Source organism: Monopterus albus, unplaced genomic scaffold (assembly GCF_001952655.1).
Source record: "Monopterus albus unplaced genomic scaffold, M_albus_1.0 scaffold304.1, whole genome shotgun sequence".
In the NCBI taxonomy this organism is placed as follows: domain Eukaryota; kingdom Metazoa; phylum Chordata; class Actinopteri; order Synbranchiformes; family Synbranchidae; genus Monopterus; species Monopterus albus.
Window position 1 is genome coordinate 217,719 of NW_018128184.1, and position 18,105 is coordinate 235,823.

The window sequence follows — 18,105 nt, forward strand, 5'->3', positions numbered from 1 at the left end:
GGCAGGCCTTGCAATGGAACCCCCAGGGAAAGACACGGGTCGGTCACCCTAAGACCACATGGAGACGATCCTGTGAAGAGGAAATGAAGAAGTGCAACCTGTCGTGGGGTGAAGTGAAAAAGGCTGCCCAGAATAGACTGCGTTGGAGAGCTGTTGTTGAGGCCCTTTGTTCCACGGGGAACTCAAGGAGATAAGAAGAAGCCAGTTCTTTACCCCCTCCTGCCATCCTGACTTTATTTTCCTGTATTTTCAGGTCTTTTCATCAGGTTACACACAGCACATGGATGTCGAGCTGTAGAGCCTAGCCTCGACTGTCCTTTCAGTGTTTGAGATATCTGATAATGATATGAGAATTCTGTTTTGTACTATAAACATGTAGCACTAATGTTTTTCATGAGGATCTCTTAAATCTGCTCTAATGAATATTTTTATAGTAACAGTGGATGAAGTGACTAAAGATTGATCAGTTCTTATAGTTTCCATCAGCTCTACAGAGCTGTTCGGCATCTTTTAGCTCATTGCTCAAGTTTTACAGCCAGGAAAATTAGTGTATTGTTTCATTCTCACTGCAGCACTTTTAATCAATCAATCAATCAGTAAAGTAGGGACTACTTGAGAGCAGTGTAAGATGACAGTTGAACATTTAGCTGCTAAAGAACCAGATATTTTTTTGAGGAGTTGGTGATTTGACTTCTTGTATTACTTGTATGCTTTGTATTTGTGAGTCTCATTTTGTAACTTGCATGCTGTTGTCATGGCAGAGCTCTTGAGAAAGAGATTTTAACCTCAGTTGGACTTCCCTGGTAAAATAAAGGCTATATAAAAGTAAAACAGGGAAAGTGTATGTTGGACTTGTATTTATCGTGTTTGACAGTATCAGTCAGTTCCAATGTATTTTTTAGGTCCTACAACTGTTTTATTCATGCAGCTCACTATGTTACAGAAGAGCTGCACAAGCTCTGTGCTTCATTTCTGGGATGTTTTTATATTGGTTTATTTAGGTATCACAGTCTGATCACAAACAAACCAGGGTTAGTATGATATAAGCATATGGACTCAAATGTTGTCAGATCTGACTGGGTTTTTCAAGAATAACTGAATGACAGATGTAAATCTGGGTCTCCATTTAATCAGGCCATGTTCTTGTAATTGGTTCAAGCAAGCACCAGTCGGCACCAAACCAAGACTCTCACCTCTCACGTGTCTCTTTAAATGTATGTTATACCTGTTTTTAAATTTCATACCTGAAGTAGTCATATTTCCTGTTTCCTCACAGCTTATGGAGTGTTGTGTGAACGCCCTGGTGACCTCGTTCAAAGAGACCATCCTAGCTGAATGTCCAGGAATGATCAAGCGCAACGAGACAGCCAGTGAGTAGTGTTGTCACATCAGTGGTGTGATTTTGTCTTTTTATGTGTAACATGATAAAGCAAACCTTGTTTGTGTTGCAGATCACAAGCTGTAGTGTCAGCTGAATGTTGTTGTATCAACAATCACTACTGTGTCAGCCAGCCAGACTTTAAAAAAAGAAATAGCTTCTCCCAGTGGTGGTTGGTTTCCTGCTGGTGGGGATGGAGGGCATGTGGTCATAGGTGATGAGTCAGTTTGAGGCCTGATGTAAACTTGCTAAACTGTGGATGTGGACAGTCCTGTGCTCTCTGGACTTCACAGTTATACACCTGTAAACTCTAATTAATCTCCAAATGCACAGTTTTTGATTCTGCAGTTATTCTTCCTGTCCTGATGTTCCTCTCCCTGGAGCAGAGCTGAATCTGATGTTTTCACTGATGGACAAGGTTCCCAGCGGGATTGAACCAATGCTGAAAGACCTGGAAGAACATATCATGAATGCTGGACTAGCAGACATGGTTGCTGCTGCTGAGACTATCACTACTGTACGTACTCAGACACACACAGTTAGGCTACTGTGCATTCACATTCCAGGCCTTAACGCTCAGCTCTGATCTTGTTGCACCTAATTATTATTATTATTATCAACGATGACGACAGGCCATATGTGTAGAGGAGGAGGCGTTAAAATGACCACATGGATTCTGATCTGACCGTTCTGATGGTGCTCGCAGAGGTCGGAGAGGAATCGGGTCTAGGAGCACATAGGCAGGTGGCCCAGATCTGGTCTGAGGACATCTGGTCTGTTCACACTGCTGTGGACACACCAGGTCTGAGTCACTTGAGGGAAAAATCAGATATGACTCACTTCAGCATGTCGTCTGAATGTAGCTTTAGGCAGCACATCTCCTCACTTTCATGTTCACCTCATCATGTGGTCATGATTAAACTCAGACTTTTAATTCATTTGTCCTGCAAACAGAGAAATGCATGGACCCATTCACAGGGTTACAGTGTAAAGAAATCTGAGTTTGGACGTGATTATTAGATGTCATCGCTGCCAGCGTTCAGTCTGAATAATGTTTTCAGTCACTACAAATCGCGGCCAGATACAGACTTTATGGTTAGAGTCCAAATTGTAGCCTGTTGGATTTGACTTAGTTTTGGTGAAAAGATGTCAAAAGACAAATTGTTGATTTGCCAAAGCTTAATATTGTAGAATGATTGGATTATAGATTTAGATTTGCCAAAGTAATCCTAGAATGCCATAAGTTGTAGTCTGGTTGCTTCAGTTGTACAGCAATTGTGTTTAGAGCAGGACATTTATATTTAGTGTGTGGCATCAGTGTTAAGCTCGGAGGTAAAAAATGACTAACAGACCCAACTTTACATTGGAGGACAGTTTTCACAACATGCAATAGTTACAGGTATATGTTTGTGTTTGTCCAGGACTCTGAGAAGTACGTGGAGCAGTTGCTGACTTTATTTAACCGCTTCAGTAAGCTGGTAAAGGAGGCCTTCCAGGACGACCCTCGCTTCCTCACAGCGAGAGACAAGGTCTGTGTTACCTGACTCCTAAACCTTTGCACAGTTAAGGCAGATGTTCTGAAGAATCACATGAAGCGTTCATTGCAGCTTTTCTGCCTTTGCTTTGGTCTCCTTCATCCCCTCCTCTCACATTTTTTCTAAAATGTGTGAATTCTTAAACAACTAAACCTGTAGCACAGGCCACGTTACAGTGTGACCCTGCATTCACAACAAGCACCTAGTTTATATACCCAGCTCTGACTGGACAGTTCTCACATTGCTACTACACTGCACCACGACAAGGTAGCTTATTTCCAGGTCACTGGATTTTCATGCATCTTTCTTATTTAGATTAATGTCACATGATGTTGATGAGGAAGCTGTTTGTGTTCCCCTTCCCCCGCAGGCTTACAAGGCTGTTGTCAATGATGCCACAATCTTCAAACTAGAGCTGCCTTTGAAACAGAAAGGGTGAGTGGAACAGCCTGCTTTATGACCCAGAGTTATTGTCCAGAGCCAAGAATGTGAGATTTTGTTTTGTGTTTGATTAAAACTAGTCACAATGATGTGGCGTATATGTAAACGTGTGTATAAACCTCCACCCAACCAGTGTGGGTATGAAGACTCAGCCAGAGTCAAAGTGTCCTGAGCTGCTGGCAAACTACTGTGACATGCTGCTAAGGAAAACTCCTCTCAGTAAGAAACTCACCTCAGAGGAAATTGAGCTCAAACTCAAGGAAGTGGTGAGTCTCTCTCCTGATGGCCTTTTTACCAAACACAACTCGACTGGGTTTTAGATGCTCTGTTTTCACACCACTTCAGCTGTTTTCATCTTCTCCCTTTCCTCTGTTTTCACACTGTCTTCTTTCTTCTCTCCTGCAGCTCTTGGTGTTGAAGTACGTCCAGAACAAAGACGTGTTCATGCGTTACCACAAAGCTCACCTGACCAGGCGTCTGATTCTGGACATCTCAGCAGACAGTGAGACTGAAGAGAACATGGTGGAGTGGCTGAGAGTGAGTTCCACTTCTGTTAAATTCACAGTGTAAGAGCTGAGCTGGGGATCAATGACACCAATACTACAGAAGAGACTTCTTACTAGGGATGGGCGTAGAGTTTTGAATATTTGAATAGTCATTACATTTTTAAAAAATTAAATGTTTCTTCCGACTATGGTTTTGTCATTAAAAATAAAGAGCCACTGTTTTCTCTTGCTTTTACTGGCGCCTGGAAATAACGTGGTAACGAGGTCATATGTCATTTTACTACAGCGCCAAATGCAAACAGCAGAAACATGCAGAGACTACAGCCATCAAGAAAGAACTGTATGATGATAATGCATGTGAGCTGCGCAGTCATTTGACAAGTGCTGAAAAGGCGTCTCTGATGTATGATGCACGGACGATGCTTACAACTGAATCGTGCGCGGCAGTCACCTGCCGTTATAGAAGCAACTGTAAAATACAGAGCACTGTTCTTCAGACTAAAGCAATGCAACCATTGAAACCAAATATTTCCTGCTGCCTAACAGTGAAGCTTTCCACTGGTGAATCAGTGGGAGGTTTTATATAAGGCGGTTTCACAAAACGGGATGTGCTGTGTTTGTTGGCAAGTTAGCAGAACTTTATTAACTGTGCTTTTCTTCATTAAAAATGTCTACGCCACTAAATATAGACAGCCTAGGTTTTCTGCGCATGCCTCTCATGTGTCTCTGTGAGTTGCTTGGCTCACTAAAAACTTTCTCCTAGAACACACTTGTATTTGTCCGCAATGTTGTAGTAAGAAAACTCTGACCTCGCACATAAGGCAAATATCACGTGTGCACCATGGCTCTACCAGGTTGTGGGTGTGTCGGCATGAATCCATGAGGAACATTAACATAAATGTCATGCATGTCTGAAAGATCGATGAAGCCCACATGTCTGCAAAGTGCTGAAGACTTGGTTCAGTTTGGTCGGTGGAAAGGTTTTCTATTTTACAAAGACTGGCAAAAGAAGAAATCACCACAGCGGGCTGGTAGATAACAAGCCAGAGGTGACGCTTACCTCGGTTTGTACTAATTAGCACACCTCCAACACAGCATCGAAGTAAATATACCTTTTACCTTGCTGGGCGGTGGAAAACCAGTCACCTTACACTGTCCAGGCTGCCTGCCGACACCTATTAAAGTTATAAAAGTAGCATTATTAGGAATTAAATGAGGAAATAAACAAGGTCTAAAAATAGGAACTTGGTGACTTGATTTCTCCTTTGTCGTTTGTGTGGTTACAGGAAGTAGGGATGCCTGCTGATTATGTGAACAAGCTGGCCAGGATGTTTCAGGACATCAAGGTCTCAGAGGACCTCAATCAGGTCTTCAAAGAGATGCACAAACACAACAAGCTGGCACTGCCAGGTACTGCACACACACACACACACACACACACACACAACAAGCTGACATTCAGTCTCATAGAAACAATGTGACACAACAGTAACACTGTTCACTGTTGCAGAGATTAAACCTCTCTAATATGTGGGTTCTGCCGCCCAGACACACGTTTCTCTTGATGAAAGAGCATATTTCAGAGCTGTACACTGAGTCCTCCTCCAACCATCTCCCTGCAGCGGACAGTGTGAACATTAAGATCCTGAATGCCGGAGCTTGGTCACGAAGCAGTGAGAAGGTTTTTGTCTCACTTCCCACGGAGCTGGAGGACCTGATTCCCGAGGTGGAGGACTTTTACAAGAGGAATCACAGCGGTCGCAAACTCCACTGGCATCACCTCATGTCCAACGGCATTGTGAGTACATCAGTAGGCAGTAGATGGCGCAGGGTTTCCAACAAACTGACACTCTACTCTTCTCACCTGCTCTCTCTCTGCTCAGATCACCTTTAAAAACGAGGTGGGTCAGTATGACCTGGAGGTGACGACGTTCCAGCTGGCTGTGTTGTTCGCCTGGAACCAGAGGCCCAGAGAGAGAATCAGCTTCGAGAACCTCAAACTGGCCACAGAGCTGCCTGATGCCGAGCTGCGCCGGACGCTCTGGGTCAGACCAAGGACATGTTTTGAATGTTTTGTCATTCACCACCAGGAAAATACTGCAAAAGACATGATGAGCTAATACATGACTGCAGGTCACACTGAACACCACAGATTACTGTACATGAAAAACTGTAACATGACTGCCTGAGCAGTGATATGTATCTGTAGGTATTTTTAGGTGGGTACAGTGTCTAGAGGAGTGTTTACTGTGTGTACCTGCTTATACAAACCACTACGCCTCTGAAGGAAACGTGTGTTAAGTGTACTTCTTTCTCTGTGTAGTCTCTGGTTGCCTTCCCCAAGCTGAAGAGACAGGTGTTGTCTTACGACCCTCCAGTTGGATCGCCCAAGGACTTCACTGACAGCACGCTCTTCTACGTCAACCAGGACTTCTCACTCATGTGTGTTGTACTGTTTATAGCCATTAGATATTGTGTTATATAATTTTCTTCACATTGTTTTATTTTTTTAAGTCATAGAAAATAACTGCTAAAAACTTGTACTGCGGCTTGTGGACCTTTTGAAGTCCCCACTGGTCCACCATCTTATCCATTTTGTGACTGTTATTTTCTCAGCAAAAACTCCAAAGTCCAGAAGCGAGGAAAGATCAATCTGATTGGTCGGCTGCAGCTGACCACAGAGCGAATGAGGGAGGAGGAGAACGAAGGAATCGTTCAGCTGAGAATACTCAGAACTCAGGTACAAAAACACAACGCTCGACCAAAAGACTTGATGGAGTTGGGCAGTCGAGGAAACGGAAGGACAGGATGAGTTAAAGACTGTGGCTTTGGGGTTCTGCTGATTTGTCTGACGCTGCAGACAGACTGTAGCCTGAAGACAGAAATCATCCTCTTCACTGTGTTCTCTGAAGACTGAGGACCCTGTCTCTGTGTTTTGTAACACGTTGTTAGTGGTCCCGACCTTGAATTTGCTGAGCTGGTAGTGAATTCCCTGGGCAAATGGAATAATGCTTAAAATGAAAAAATATTAAACCTATATTAAACCTGCTTCAACCATTAGAAGCCTTCAAGTTGCAGTAAAAACTAACATTTAATTTTGTTAAAGTGAGGATGTGGTAACGCAGTCTCCGTAATGGGTGGTTCCTGCGGTGCCTGACATCACAGCTGTTTCCCTTTAGTTCATTATACCCCTGCACAGATTTTCATTGATCCTGGGCATCGTGTCCTTCTTTCTAGCTTTTTCAGTAGAAGCGTCTTTTCAGGCAGCTTTATTCATAAAGGCCAGTTCACACATGGAGGCAGTTCAGAGTGCTTTACATAGGCAAAGAGAAACTTAATTAAAAAGGTGCAGTAATAAGTTGTACATTACCCTGAATGCAACAGGAAGCATACCAGTTTGTAGAGCTCATAGACTTGTAACATTTGCTTCATTTTTCTTGCCCAGGAGGCCATTATCCAAATTATGAAGATGAGGAAGAGGATCAGCAACGCCCAGCTGCAGACAGAGCTGGTGGAGATCCTGAAGAACATGTTCCTGCCACAGAAGAAGATGATCAAGGAGCAGATTGAGTGGCTCATCGAACACAAGTACATAAAGAGGGACGAGGCAGACATCAACACCTACATCTACATGGCCTAGGCAGTGTTCGGGGAACTGCTTTCTTGCTCTGTTTTTTACTCCTGGCCTGCGACCAGTGCTTTTACACCTGCAAGCGGAACCGAAGGATGTGTTTGGAGAAAACGAGCGGGGTGTGTTAGTAGATGAAGAAGAGCCTTTTCAACAAACGTGTGGATATTCGTAGTGCTTGTGAGGCGCCAGTGTGTTGCCAGAGTGTCGTTTTGAGGCGTAGCGTTGAGTCTTTGGGTCGTCCCTCTCTGCTGCCCTCTAGTGTCAGGTCAGAGGAGAGTGGCAGCAGTGTGCGTCGTCTACCTGCAGCCTAGCAGAGAAAATAGTGACTTAAATGAATTAGTCCCTGCCTTACATTGATCAGCAACAGACTGTGTGAGAAGAGGAGGGAATGGAAGACAAATGTAATAAACAGATATCAATCCTTTGCTTTGATGCCACAGCTGCCATCGTAGCAGCAGCCACGTTGCATCCATCTTGGTCTATGATGGTGTTGATTTTGAAGAGGGACTGCAAACAGCTACACATGAAAGCCACTGAGGAGGAATGGGCACAGATGGAGAGACTAGTTCAGACTATAAGGGGGATTTTGCCAAATTGTGTGTGTGTGTGTGTGTGTGTGTGGGTGGGTGCATAGTGTGCATCTGGTCGTATAGATTTGTGTGTATGTGCACTTTCAACAGCATGCTGCTCTCTTTTTTTGTTCAGTGGAGGATCTGTCACACTTTCTCTGAAAAGCTTGGGAAATTAGGGCGAGCCACAATTTAAATGCAGATGTTTTCATCCCATGTGGCAGGTGAGTTTTATCAGCGGGTTAGCAAGTATTGTATGGAGACGCTGGTCTGTGCCGGCCGATGATCATGCAGTCTATTTATTTGGTGTGTAAAAACCTGTGCTCTGAACATTGTGATTAAATACTAACTGAATGCATCGAAGAGGGACATGACTAAAATTGTGACCAGGTACTTGATTTTTTCTTTTGTTTTGAAAGGGTGACAGAAACACAGATGCCTACACACACTAGACTAAAGCTCCATTATCGAATTTTTACCTCATTACTCCTTGAAGGGCGTCGTTTTTTGCACAGTGTTGTCCCAGGAAAACGCTGTTAAACTAACGACGGGCCCACACAGCTGCAGAAATGCATTTTGTTATGGTTTACAGTTTACTTTTCCCCAAAGCAGAGCACTGTCTGAGCTTTGGTCGTGTATATAGTCATCATGATCTGGGGGAGTGTTGCCCCCTCTCCTCAGTACATGTCCCAAAATTCTTAAAAAACAACAAGAACCAAAAAAGTAACATTGGAATAACACCAGACAGTGAATCAGCTTAGTCATGAAGCTGAGGTGGGTTGTTGGTGTCAGCTGAGGACTGTGGATTGTTCAGCTCTTTTTTTATTTTGTTTTATTTCAGTGGAAGCCAATATGGAGAAGAGTAATCAGTTGTTTATTTTTTTTTACACGAGTCTGGACTTGTTCATTGAGTTTTATTCCAAAAAGAGATGTTAAATTTTCAACCAACATTAAAACGATTTTCTTACACTCATTTCTTCATTGAAGCTAAAGGACAGTGTGGGACACTTTTTACTTAAAAATGCTTTATACATTATCATTTAAAATGAACAGCTTGGAGTGAGACTCCTAATTTTATAATTCCTGATGAAATTCTTGCAAACCCTTCACAGGCCTGAGAATCTTGGGATGGTGTGAACCAAAACACAGCATGTGGCAAATCAGCTTCTTGAGGGTTTTTATTATCATTAGAGCAGCGCAGGCCGAGCCGTCAGATGGAAAGACAAAACGTCAAGTAGCTTTTATTCTTGAGCGATTTATCGGCCGTGACAAAGAAATGTCCAGTTATTTTCCCAGAGGCAGATTAAAGAAGTTGGAAGGTGGTGTTTGTGTGTCCTCCAGTGGCTACATATCAGAAAGTGTTACAGCAGCTGAAGTGGTGGCACCAACACTGGTCTGGTGCTGGTTTTCACACTCGGCTGCATGTTTTGTGCTGCTTAGACATTTAATAAGTTTCAGGTTTTAAACAATGCTTCCAATGACAGTTCCCACACGCTGTAACAGAGTCCGGGCGCTGCTGCAGAAACAGTGAGTTATAAAGGAAAAAGCTGCTGAGTCTAAACCACATTATCAGTCGCACCAAGGTCAGAAGAGCGCTTTACTCCCGGGGCGTCCTTCTAGTCAGAAATGCTGCATTTCCAAAGATGAGGGTACATCTCAAAGGTTCTGCTGCAGCTGAACATGGTGATGGTGTGTTCGAGTATGTTCTGACTTTCTTTTCCCTTGAGTATCATATCCAGGGAGGAAGAAGAAAGACAACAGTGAATGTGTGGGGTTGCATTTTTAATATGTATTCCTTATTTATAAATAAGGTTCTTTTCCTGTTTTATTTGTGCAACGATGTTTTCTGAATGTCCACTGATTTAGCTGCCACAGTCCTGAGATCCACTGCAGCTCTCTCCTAATCACAGGAAAGAAACTTTAACCTAATGCTGAAACAGCTTTTCACTTTCTAAAAACCAAGATGTTGGTACAGTAGTAATTTGATTTACATCTTTTCACACTTGCTTGCAAAAAAGCCAAAAGATTTGCCTTGTTATTATCAACTCTCTTCTGAAGCTTTTCTTTGAAAATGTTGAAACCAGCTCCCGTGTCCGTCACATTATGCAGTTGTATTCTCTATGCACAAACATGGCTCGGTCAGTATTTGTGGTTCCCTTTTCTTTTTAAACTAGAAAGAATCATTGAATTTGGAGGAGCCCCAGTAAATGATGACTGTCTTCATGTCAGTACTTCATTATTTCTTTGTGTGATCAGCAGCTTATACTTTGTCCGTTTATTAGAAACCCCAGGCTAAAGGTAATGCAGTCTCATCCAACAGTGCAATAAATCCTCCTCCATGAAAGTGATCAGTTTGTGTTTCAACTGTCTGATCATTTTGGAGGCTGGAGTTTGTGCTGCTGTTGAACTCTAGTATCTGTTACTTTATCTGTACCACATGTCCTGTAGAGGGCCACGGGGAGAACATGCAAACTCCACACAGGAAGGTGCTGCTCAGTCGCGAGGTTCGAACACAGGACCTTCTCGCTGTGAGGCGACAGCGGTAACCACTGCATCAATGTGCTGATGCCTATTACTTTATCCACACATTTAGAAGAGTGAGGCTGGGCTGAATAATGGACCCTGCTCTGTATGAAGCAGTACAGTTCAACAGCAACACAAACTGCCGGCTCCGCCCGTTTGCTGTTCACCTCCAATGAAAACAAATGCTAAAGAGAATTTGCACATTATCTCATCTGTGTGTGTTTATTTTAGCCAGCATGGACTTTTTGATTCTGGTTTGTGTACAGCTTGAAGTGAAAAATCAAAACTTAAACTTTGTGGCCACTTTATTAGGTACACTTGTACAGTAGAATGGACCCACTACAACAGCTGTGCCATAACGGTCTGCCTTTACAAAACTCACTGTTTTTCCTGTTGCTGTCGGAAATGTTTTGGTTCAGTTACATCTTTATTAGTGAAGTCATGGTTAAATGTGCTCTTGTACCTTATGTTGACAGGTGTTCCTAATGTTTTGTCCTTCTATTCACAGTATAATACAATTCAGCGCAAAACCAACACGAAGTCCGACCTCAGCACTAAAAGTTGTCCTTCTATTCACAGTATAATAACACGAAGTCCGACCTCAGCACTAAAACATAATTTAGAAACATTACAGACATCATAAAAGTAGATGCTATGGTAGAACAGTTGTATTGAAACTTTACAGGTGTTCCAAAAGAAGTGGACCCTGTGTATGTAAGTTACGTGTGCATTTGTTTACAGGTACTGACTAATGCATCACTATTTTTTACTTTTTTGTTTGGTCAGCTTCATAAACTTCAGTTGCTCCTCAGCAACACTGTAATCTGTCAGTATGAAATGCAGTCTGTGTGAGTCTGAGGCGACAGTGGAGCGTTCAGACCAGGGCTTTTCAAACAGAACATAGGTTTTAACATTTTCTAAGCAGTTACAGCATTGTGTCAAAAACAGGCACTGGTCTTGTGTTACTGCACTTTTTATTAGAGCCATGTTACACAGTAGTTGAATGTGTTATATTTCGTCCAATCAATAAGCAGTATTAGCTGGTCAAATCCGTTTCATTTCTGCAGAGACATCCGGTTTAACTTTGGTTGAGGATAAAGAAGCTGAAAGTGGGTTTCAGCCTGTGCAGCTGGTCGTGGGGCAAATTAACCTGCAGCCTCATGTGATGACAAAACTTGAACACAATCGCAGCCTAAAGCAGCTGAATGTTTGCCACTAGGTAAAGTCCAGACAACAACATGTGTTGTTCGAGTGGGGGGAGAGCAGTTCAGATATGTTCATGTGCTGAGCTGTTTTGCTTATTTCAAATATTTTTAAAAGTTGAATAATTTATTTCCTGGCAAAATAAATACGGTTGTATAGACAGATGTTGTGTTCTTTATTTCCTTCACTTCCAAATAAGTCACCGTTACCAAAAGCAGGCACAGACGGCCTCAGCTGAAGATGGATTCTTGAAAAACATGAACTTTGTTCAACTTGGATTCATGTCATTTACGAAGGACTGAGAAATGAATAAGTTCACAAAAACTTTTGATCTGAATAATTTTTAAACACTACATGTTTTTGTAGTGTGTCGACTGTTGATGTCGGGTTTACTGGCTGTTTCTCAAATAGACACAGCACAACAAATCCCACATTTATACTCAATAAACATTAAAACACTTAGTGCTGTGCTTCATGTAACTTACAGTCTCACTGCACTGATGATGGGGCCACGAGGTGTCACCAAGATGCGTAAATCGCCCCTTATGGATTAGTATTTGTATCCATTTGACTTTTTATTTTTGGCCCCTGGTTCAGACTTTTGGTGTCCTGTTCCTTTTTGGCTTTGATTCTGGAGCTCAGGGCTCTGTGTACTGGAGGATTAGGATCCTGTTGGACACTGAGACACCACACTCCACCTCCACCACACAAACAACACCTCTGTTGCCCTTGTTTGAGTAGAAAAATGGTCGGTGGCTTTAGATATTTGCCAAGTTGTACTTTAGACTTTAGCAAAGTAGGCACGTTGATTTTCAGGAATCTGATAAAAGTAACCTTGTCAGTGCCCTTGCCAGATTTTACGACGGCCTCAAGGCCTATTTTTAGCTGGTCAGGTAGTGATGGGACTGGACACCTGGAGGATGTGGCCTTCACAGGAACTATAACATGATATATACACTAACACGTGGACAGGGCTCGAACTATGAGCCCTGAACCTCAGCCGCCCCTGAACAGTGTGAAACTGTACTGTGGATTCAGAAATTAACAAGGACACATCTGGTTGCAACTTGTGGTCAAGATCCTTGAAAGAGTTACATGACACTGATACAAGCTTTAAGCCTAGGTAGCCATGGAGGGACTACGAAACAGGCTTACTGAGCACATGGACAGGGGCCAGAGAGACTCCTGTCATGGACCAGAACATCTTTAAGAAGTGACTGTAATATTTCTTCTTCTAAAGAGTTCATTTTAAACAATGACCACCAAGTGATGCAAACGGATCCCAGTGAGGAGCAAAACAACAAACAAAAAAACAAAACTACCACAAATAGATACAAACAACCACAAGGAGATACACTAAAGAAAACAAACTGTATCAAAATGATCACAAGAAGAAGCTAAAGGATCACAAAAGCAGGCAAAACAACTGACAAAATGACTGCTAAGAGACATGGTCTGTACTGTTTGTAATTGTTTTGTGTCTTTTTCAGTCATGGGGTTCTATAAAGGCGAGCCACGGGCCTTGTCTATACCAAGGAACACATTTTCTCACAATCAGTCCATGCATGTAGTAAAAAGTCATGTCTCATTAATAGGTTTGATGTGTGAGCTCACTGAAGGACATGAGCCAAAAGTAGAGGATTGTTCCTTTAAGGAAAAGGAACGGCTCACCTTCTCCGGTTCTGCAAAGTGCACTTCTATGTAGCCGTTTCCTCGCGTGGTTCACAGTTGGCTAAAATAATATATTTTTGTTTACGTAAGATTACAAGTGTTTGTTCTATGTCTCTCTTTAAAGAAAACACGGGTATGCGATCCCATTTCCCATTAGATGTGAACGTTTATTTTATTTTGCACCCCTATAAAAAAAAAAAAGTGGTATCATCCACTACCCTGGAACCAGCCGGTGTAGTAGAAGCAGGTGGAACTGATTTGTATGTAACCTACACTTAGTAGGGTAAATCATAAAAAGTAAGTAAAGTGGAGGTATTTTACTGACGTCATCTAGCGTCGACTACCTAAAAGCAACTGGTCTATACTGCGTGTTAACTGGGTTTAGTGTGTCTTTGACGCGCGTTGACAAGTTAGCTAACGTTAGCAGTGCTGCCCTCACACCGTGATGGTATCCTAGCTAGCAAACAAAAGACGTCCCCTAATACCAGAGTCTAGTGTAAAACTAATACTTAATGTTGTCTGTTGTTTTTCTAGTTTCTGGGACGTTTTCTCGACAATAAGATGAGAGATGTGCATGATTTGTGATATTAGTCATCCTATTTAGCCGTGTGCAGCTAGCCGTCTAACAATAATGTTATATAACATAATATTCTTCTTCTTCCTCTGATGGTAATGATGATTCTTGTTGTTATTATTCCTATTATTATTATTATTGTTGTGATGAGTGTTATATTTAGCCCATAAATATGACCGTCAACCGACACAGTTTAACGTCGGATATTCAGACATTCAACGAAGATAATCCTCAATCATTTTAAAAAGACTTACTCGATCGTTACCAGTTTTCTTGTGCCTTATAGAACAAATATTTTTTTTATAACGGTGTCATCTCAATATGTGCACAAACTTGACTTGTTGGAAAAACATTTTACAGTATGAACATCTAGGTAATACACCTTGTTTTCTTCCAATAGCTTTCTCATATTGTGTCCAGGACATTTCAACCTAGTTTTCTTTTCATGCCAACCTCATCCCACTATGTACACAATCACCAGCTGTTAGAAAGATGTCATGCAGTATGGATTGATCAGCTATTGGTTTGTTTTCTCAGTAGATGTCTAATAGCTATTGAGCAGATGCCCTAGGATTAGTTCAGCACAGGTGAGAATATACAAAACACACTATATGTTCCCTTTAGCTGATATCAAACACTGAATGACTACATTTATGTTTAGAAGGAGCACAACTTACTGTACTATCTAAGCTAAATCAGAAGTGTCAAAGTAAGAGTAACAGCTGATTTGGAGCTAATTCACAATGTTTAGATTGTGCCTAATGAGATGCTGCTGTGTCACGTGTGACACTGATGTGTGCCAATGTTGTGACTTGACACTTTCAGAGTGCTAATGATCTCCTACTTGTGTCAGTTGTCTGCCTGTAGGAACAGATTGTGCACAGTATCAGAAAACCTGAACAAGCTTGTAAGTAGTTAATTTTATATGTAGTTGACAAACTAATGCAGCCTAACATAGAATTGTAATACTGCTAAGCTTTGCAGTACAGTTTAATCTCTTGACTTTGACTGCATCGAGGTTTATCCAGATGTTGTGCATGGGTGTTTTTACCTGAGGTTTTGATTTCTTTCATTCTAGAATCTCTTGGCTTTGAATGGACAAGGCAGCCAGAAGTACACAAGTATGACCTGCATCCTGCACATTTTATCCTTAAGTGCATTATTATTGATTATTGACTCATCTCACTATTTTTTGCCAACATGTTTCTTTTCCTATGTGTAGCCTAGCTAGTGAAGCCCTTTAACTGTTCAATGATGCCAGTGAAGAGGAAGCTCCCTGATGCAGAAGATCATGAGCTCAAGTGTAAAATTACAAGGTAAACAGACACACACCCATTCACTCACAGTGTACCTCCGTTTGTCATCTATTTTTAGTGCATGAAATACCCTCACCTCTTTGTATCATGAGTCTTCATCAGATAATTTGGGTTGTATCACTCACTTTGGGTCCTGGGTCTGAGAGACGCCACGTCCTGTCCCACTGTCACTGGGTTCATCAGACTGTGTGGAAATTAAGATTTCACTTGAGCTCATGTGTTAAGCTTCTCTCACCTAAGTTAGTGACTGAATTGTTTTCAGCTGAATTTCTCCTTTTTAAAACAGTTGAGTTCTTTGCTCTTTGTTGCAGTTTCAGCAGACCTCAGGTCCGTGGTGCGAGACCAATCAGTACCAAGAAGCCGTTCTCCAGTAAGAAGTGCCTGGCCTGGTTCCACGAGTACACTGGCTCTGACAAGGTGCTCGGTCCAGAGGCCATGGAGAAGTTCTGCAAAGACATTGGTGTGGAGCCAGAGAATGTGAGTCCCTGCCTGTCCCTGACCTGGTCTTGTCTTTGTCAAGTGTCTCAGGGTCATCCCTAGGACTTGCATTGAGCATTAACATTGAACGTGCAGTTTAATTTTCAGCAAACCGAAAACGACTGTAAAGTAGAAAATAAGACCTGTTGTTCTTTTCCTGATAGCTGCAGTTGGAATAACTAGTCTTTGGTATTTAAATTAATAAATATTTACATGTTTAGTCAAATAACATGGTCACTACTTACCAGGGCACAACTTTGATGCTAAAATTAATAATGGCTTCATTTCATAATGAATTGCATTTACCAGTGATCCATTTACATACTAGAATTGAAGTTAAGACTTGCATTCAGGTTTATAATCATTAAAGTAGTAAGTTATTTTTCAGCTGCATGAAATTTCATCAGTCGTTTTCTAATGCCTGAACGTGTTTAATGCCCAGTTTATATTTTGGAACGTGTGAACCTTTAGTGTTCCTTCATTTCCAATCAGTTGAAGCCGTCTATACAGAGTAGACAGTGTGAAGACCCTGTGCACATGCATGGATGTCGATTTAAATGTAGCAAGGATTAAATTCACTGCCTCTGTTTCTTGCAGATTATCATGTTAGTTTTAGCCTGGCATCTCAGCGCAGCAAATATGGGCTACTTCACAAAGGAGGAGTGGCTCATGGGCATGACGGCGTTACAGTAAGGAAACTTTTCATTTCAACTTTCAGAACTCTGTTGCTCAAAATTAAAGTTCCAATGACCGTTGTGTCGTCAGCAAACTTTAGGAGCTTGACAGAGGGGTCCTTCGAGATGCAGTCGTTGGTGTAGAGCGAAAACAGCAGAGGGGAGAGCACACATCCCTGGGGGGCACCTGTGCTTATTGTCCGGGTGCTGGATGTGGTTTTCTCCAGCCTCACCTGCTGCTTCCTGTCTGTCAGAAAGCTAGTAATCCACTGACAGGTGGGGGCAGGCACAGTGAGCTGGGTCAGTTTGAATATAACAACCATAGGTTTAGTATAAACAGGCACACAGTACAGCCATGGATGGAGCACAGAGTGGGTCTGCTGGGCACAGGACCGCGGCCCCCTGACCCTGTGGGCCGCAGTATGAAGTGCAGTTGTTCACACATATGTGGTGTACTCAGTGTTGCTGCTCATTGCACCCCGTGCAGATATGCTGTGACGGAGTTCAGCAAAAACCGTTTGAGAGCTAATCAGGCTGATCTTGAGTCCATAACAGAAGAGAGACTCTGGTCTGAGTAGAGTCTGGCTTCACAATTCTTTACGTCTTTACCGAGTAAAGCACGTATACGTTAAACCAACATCACCAGAGCTCAGCGCTGGCCAACCCCTGTCTCTGTATGTGTGAACGCCCCATTGAGAGGTGCAAACCTACCATTTAAAAAGACTAGGCTTCACTGTCTGTTCTCATTTAGGCTCTTTCAGTCGGGGGGGGGCACCTGATAACGCCCATCAGCCCATTTCTCATCATCCATCCATCAGTGCAACACTTTTTCATTCAGAACACACACGAGGCTGTATGTATCCACATGCTCTCACCTCACTGTCTTCACCTGTTTGTAGATGTGACTGCACAGAGAGGTTACAGAGCAAACTGGATGACCTGCACAGCGAGCTCAGCGACTCTGTAGCCTTCAGAAACATCTACAGATATGCCTTCGACTTTGCCAGAGTGAGTTTGTTTCTTTTGTTGGTTTAAAGTAGTTTTAGTCAAACTGGACCTCTGGATTGTATTTTATCTTGGCACAGTGCTGGTTTTGGTCTGAACCCCCATTTAGCATTAGACATTTAGGACTTTGTCACATACACACATGCTTGTTAATTAAAATGTGTTTGATTAGTTTTCAGTGTCAGTTTTTTATATGGGGACATCTGTAAGAATTTATCAAGATCTTTTAACACAGATCACCACTTTACTTAGTCTCACTTTCTCCTGGAGATCTGGTATTTATCAGACACCCTGCACAGGCTGCAGGTTTCAGAAGTACACCCTAAGGTGGGAAAGTCTTTTGTGCTGTTGTTGTGTCCTCAGGATAAGAACCAGAGGGGTCTGGACATGGACACGGCGAAATCCATGTTGGCTTTGCTGCTGGGAAGAACTTGGTCTCTCTTCCCAGTCTTCCAGCAGTTCCTGGAGGTAAATCTCTTTGCTTGTGTGACAGGATTGGCCCGAGAAAAGTCTATATCGCCTCCTCACCCCCACCCCCCACTCCCATTTGTTTCTGCAACAGCAGTCCATGTACAAGGGGTTGAATAAAGACCAGTGGTATA

At 42.4% G+C, this 18,105-nt stretch overlaps 2 protein-coding genes across 2 annotated transcripts in view; both read left to right on the forward strand.

Moving 5' to 3' along the window:
* LOC109973755 (cullin-5-like) overlaps window positions 1-9,844 on the forward strand; it is a 21,482-nt gene extending 11,638 nt beyond the window's left edge. The window contains exons 8-19 of the mRNA XM_020623556.1: window positions 1,277-1,370; window positions 1,765-1,895; window positions 2,800-2,907; window positions 3,284-3,348; window positions 3,488-3,620; window positions 3,760-3,891; window positions 5,147-5,270; window positions 5,483-5,658; window positions 5,744-5,905; window positions 6,184-6,302; window positions 6,477-6,600; window positions 7,306-9,844. Coding sequence (XP_020479212.1) covers window positions 1,277-1,370; window positions 1,765-1,895; window positions 2,800-2,907; window positions 3,284-3,348; window positions 3,488-3,620; window positions 3,760-3,891; window positions 5,147-5,270; window positions 5,483-5,658; window positions 5,744-5,905; window positions 6,184-6,302; window positions 6,477-6,600; window positions 7,306-7,500 — 1,563 coding nt within the window. The 3' untranslated portion in view covers window positions 7,501-9,844. The remainder of the gene's footprint in view (window positions 1-1,276; window positions 1,371-1,764; window positions 1,896-2,799; window positions 2,908-3,283; window positions 3,349-3,487; window positions 3,621-3,759; window positions 3,892-5,146; window positions 5,271-5,482; window positions 5,659-5,743; window positions 5,906-6,183; window positions 6,303-6,476; window positions 6,601-7,305) is intronic.
* A 3,811-nt stretch (window positions 9,845-13,655) lies between these two features.
* The window catches only part of dcun1d5 (DCN1, defective in cullin neddylation 1, domain containing 5 (S. cerevisiae)), a 5,565-nt gene continuing 1,115 nt past the window's right edge, over window positions 13,656-18,105 (forward strand). Inside the window, 11 exon segments of the mRNA XM_020623541.1 lie at window positions 13,656-13,754; window positions 14,569-14,618; window positions 14,885-14,938; window positions 15,110-15,152; window positions 15,254-15,347; window positions 15,659-15,824; window positions 16,422-16,513; window positions 17,398-17,506; window positions 17,867-17,971; window positions 18,066-18,103; window position 18,105. The exon segment at window position 18,105 is cut by the window's right edge and continues 49 nt beyond it. Coding sequence (XP_020479197.1) covers window positions 15,283-15,347; window positions 15,659-15,824; window positions 16,422-16,513; window positions 17,398-17,506; window positions 17,867-17,971; window positions 18,066-18,103; window position 18,105 — 576 coding nt within the window. The 5' untranslated portion in view covers window positions 13,656-13,754; window positions 14,569-14,618; window positions 14,885-14,938; window positions 15,110-15,152; window positions 15,254-15,282.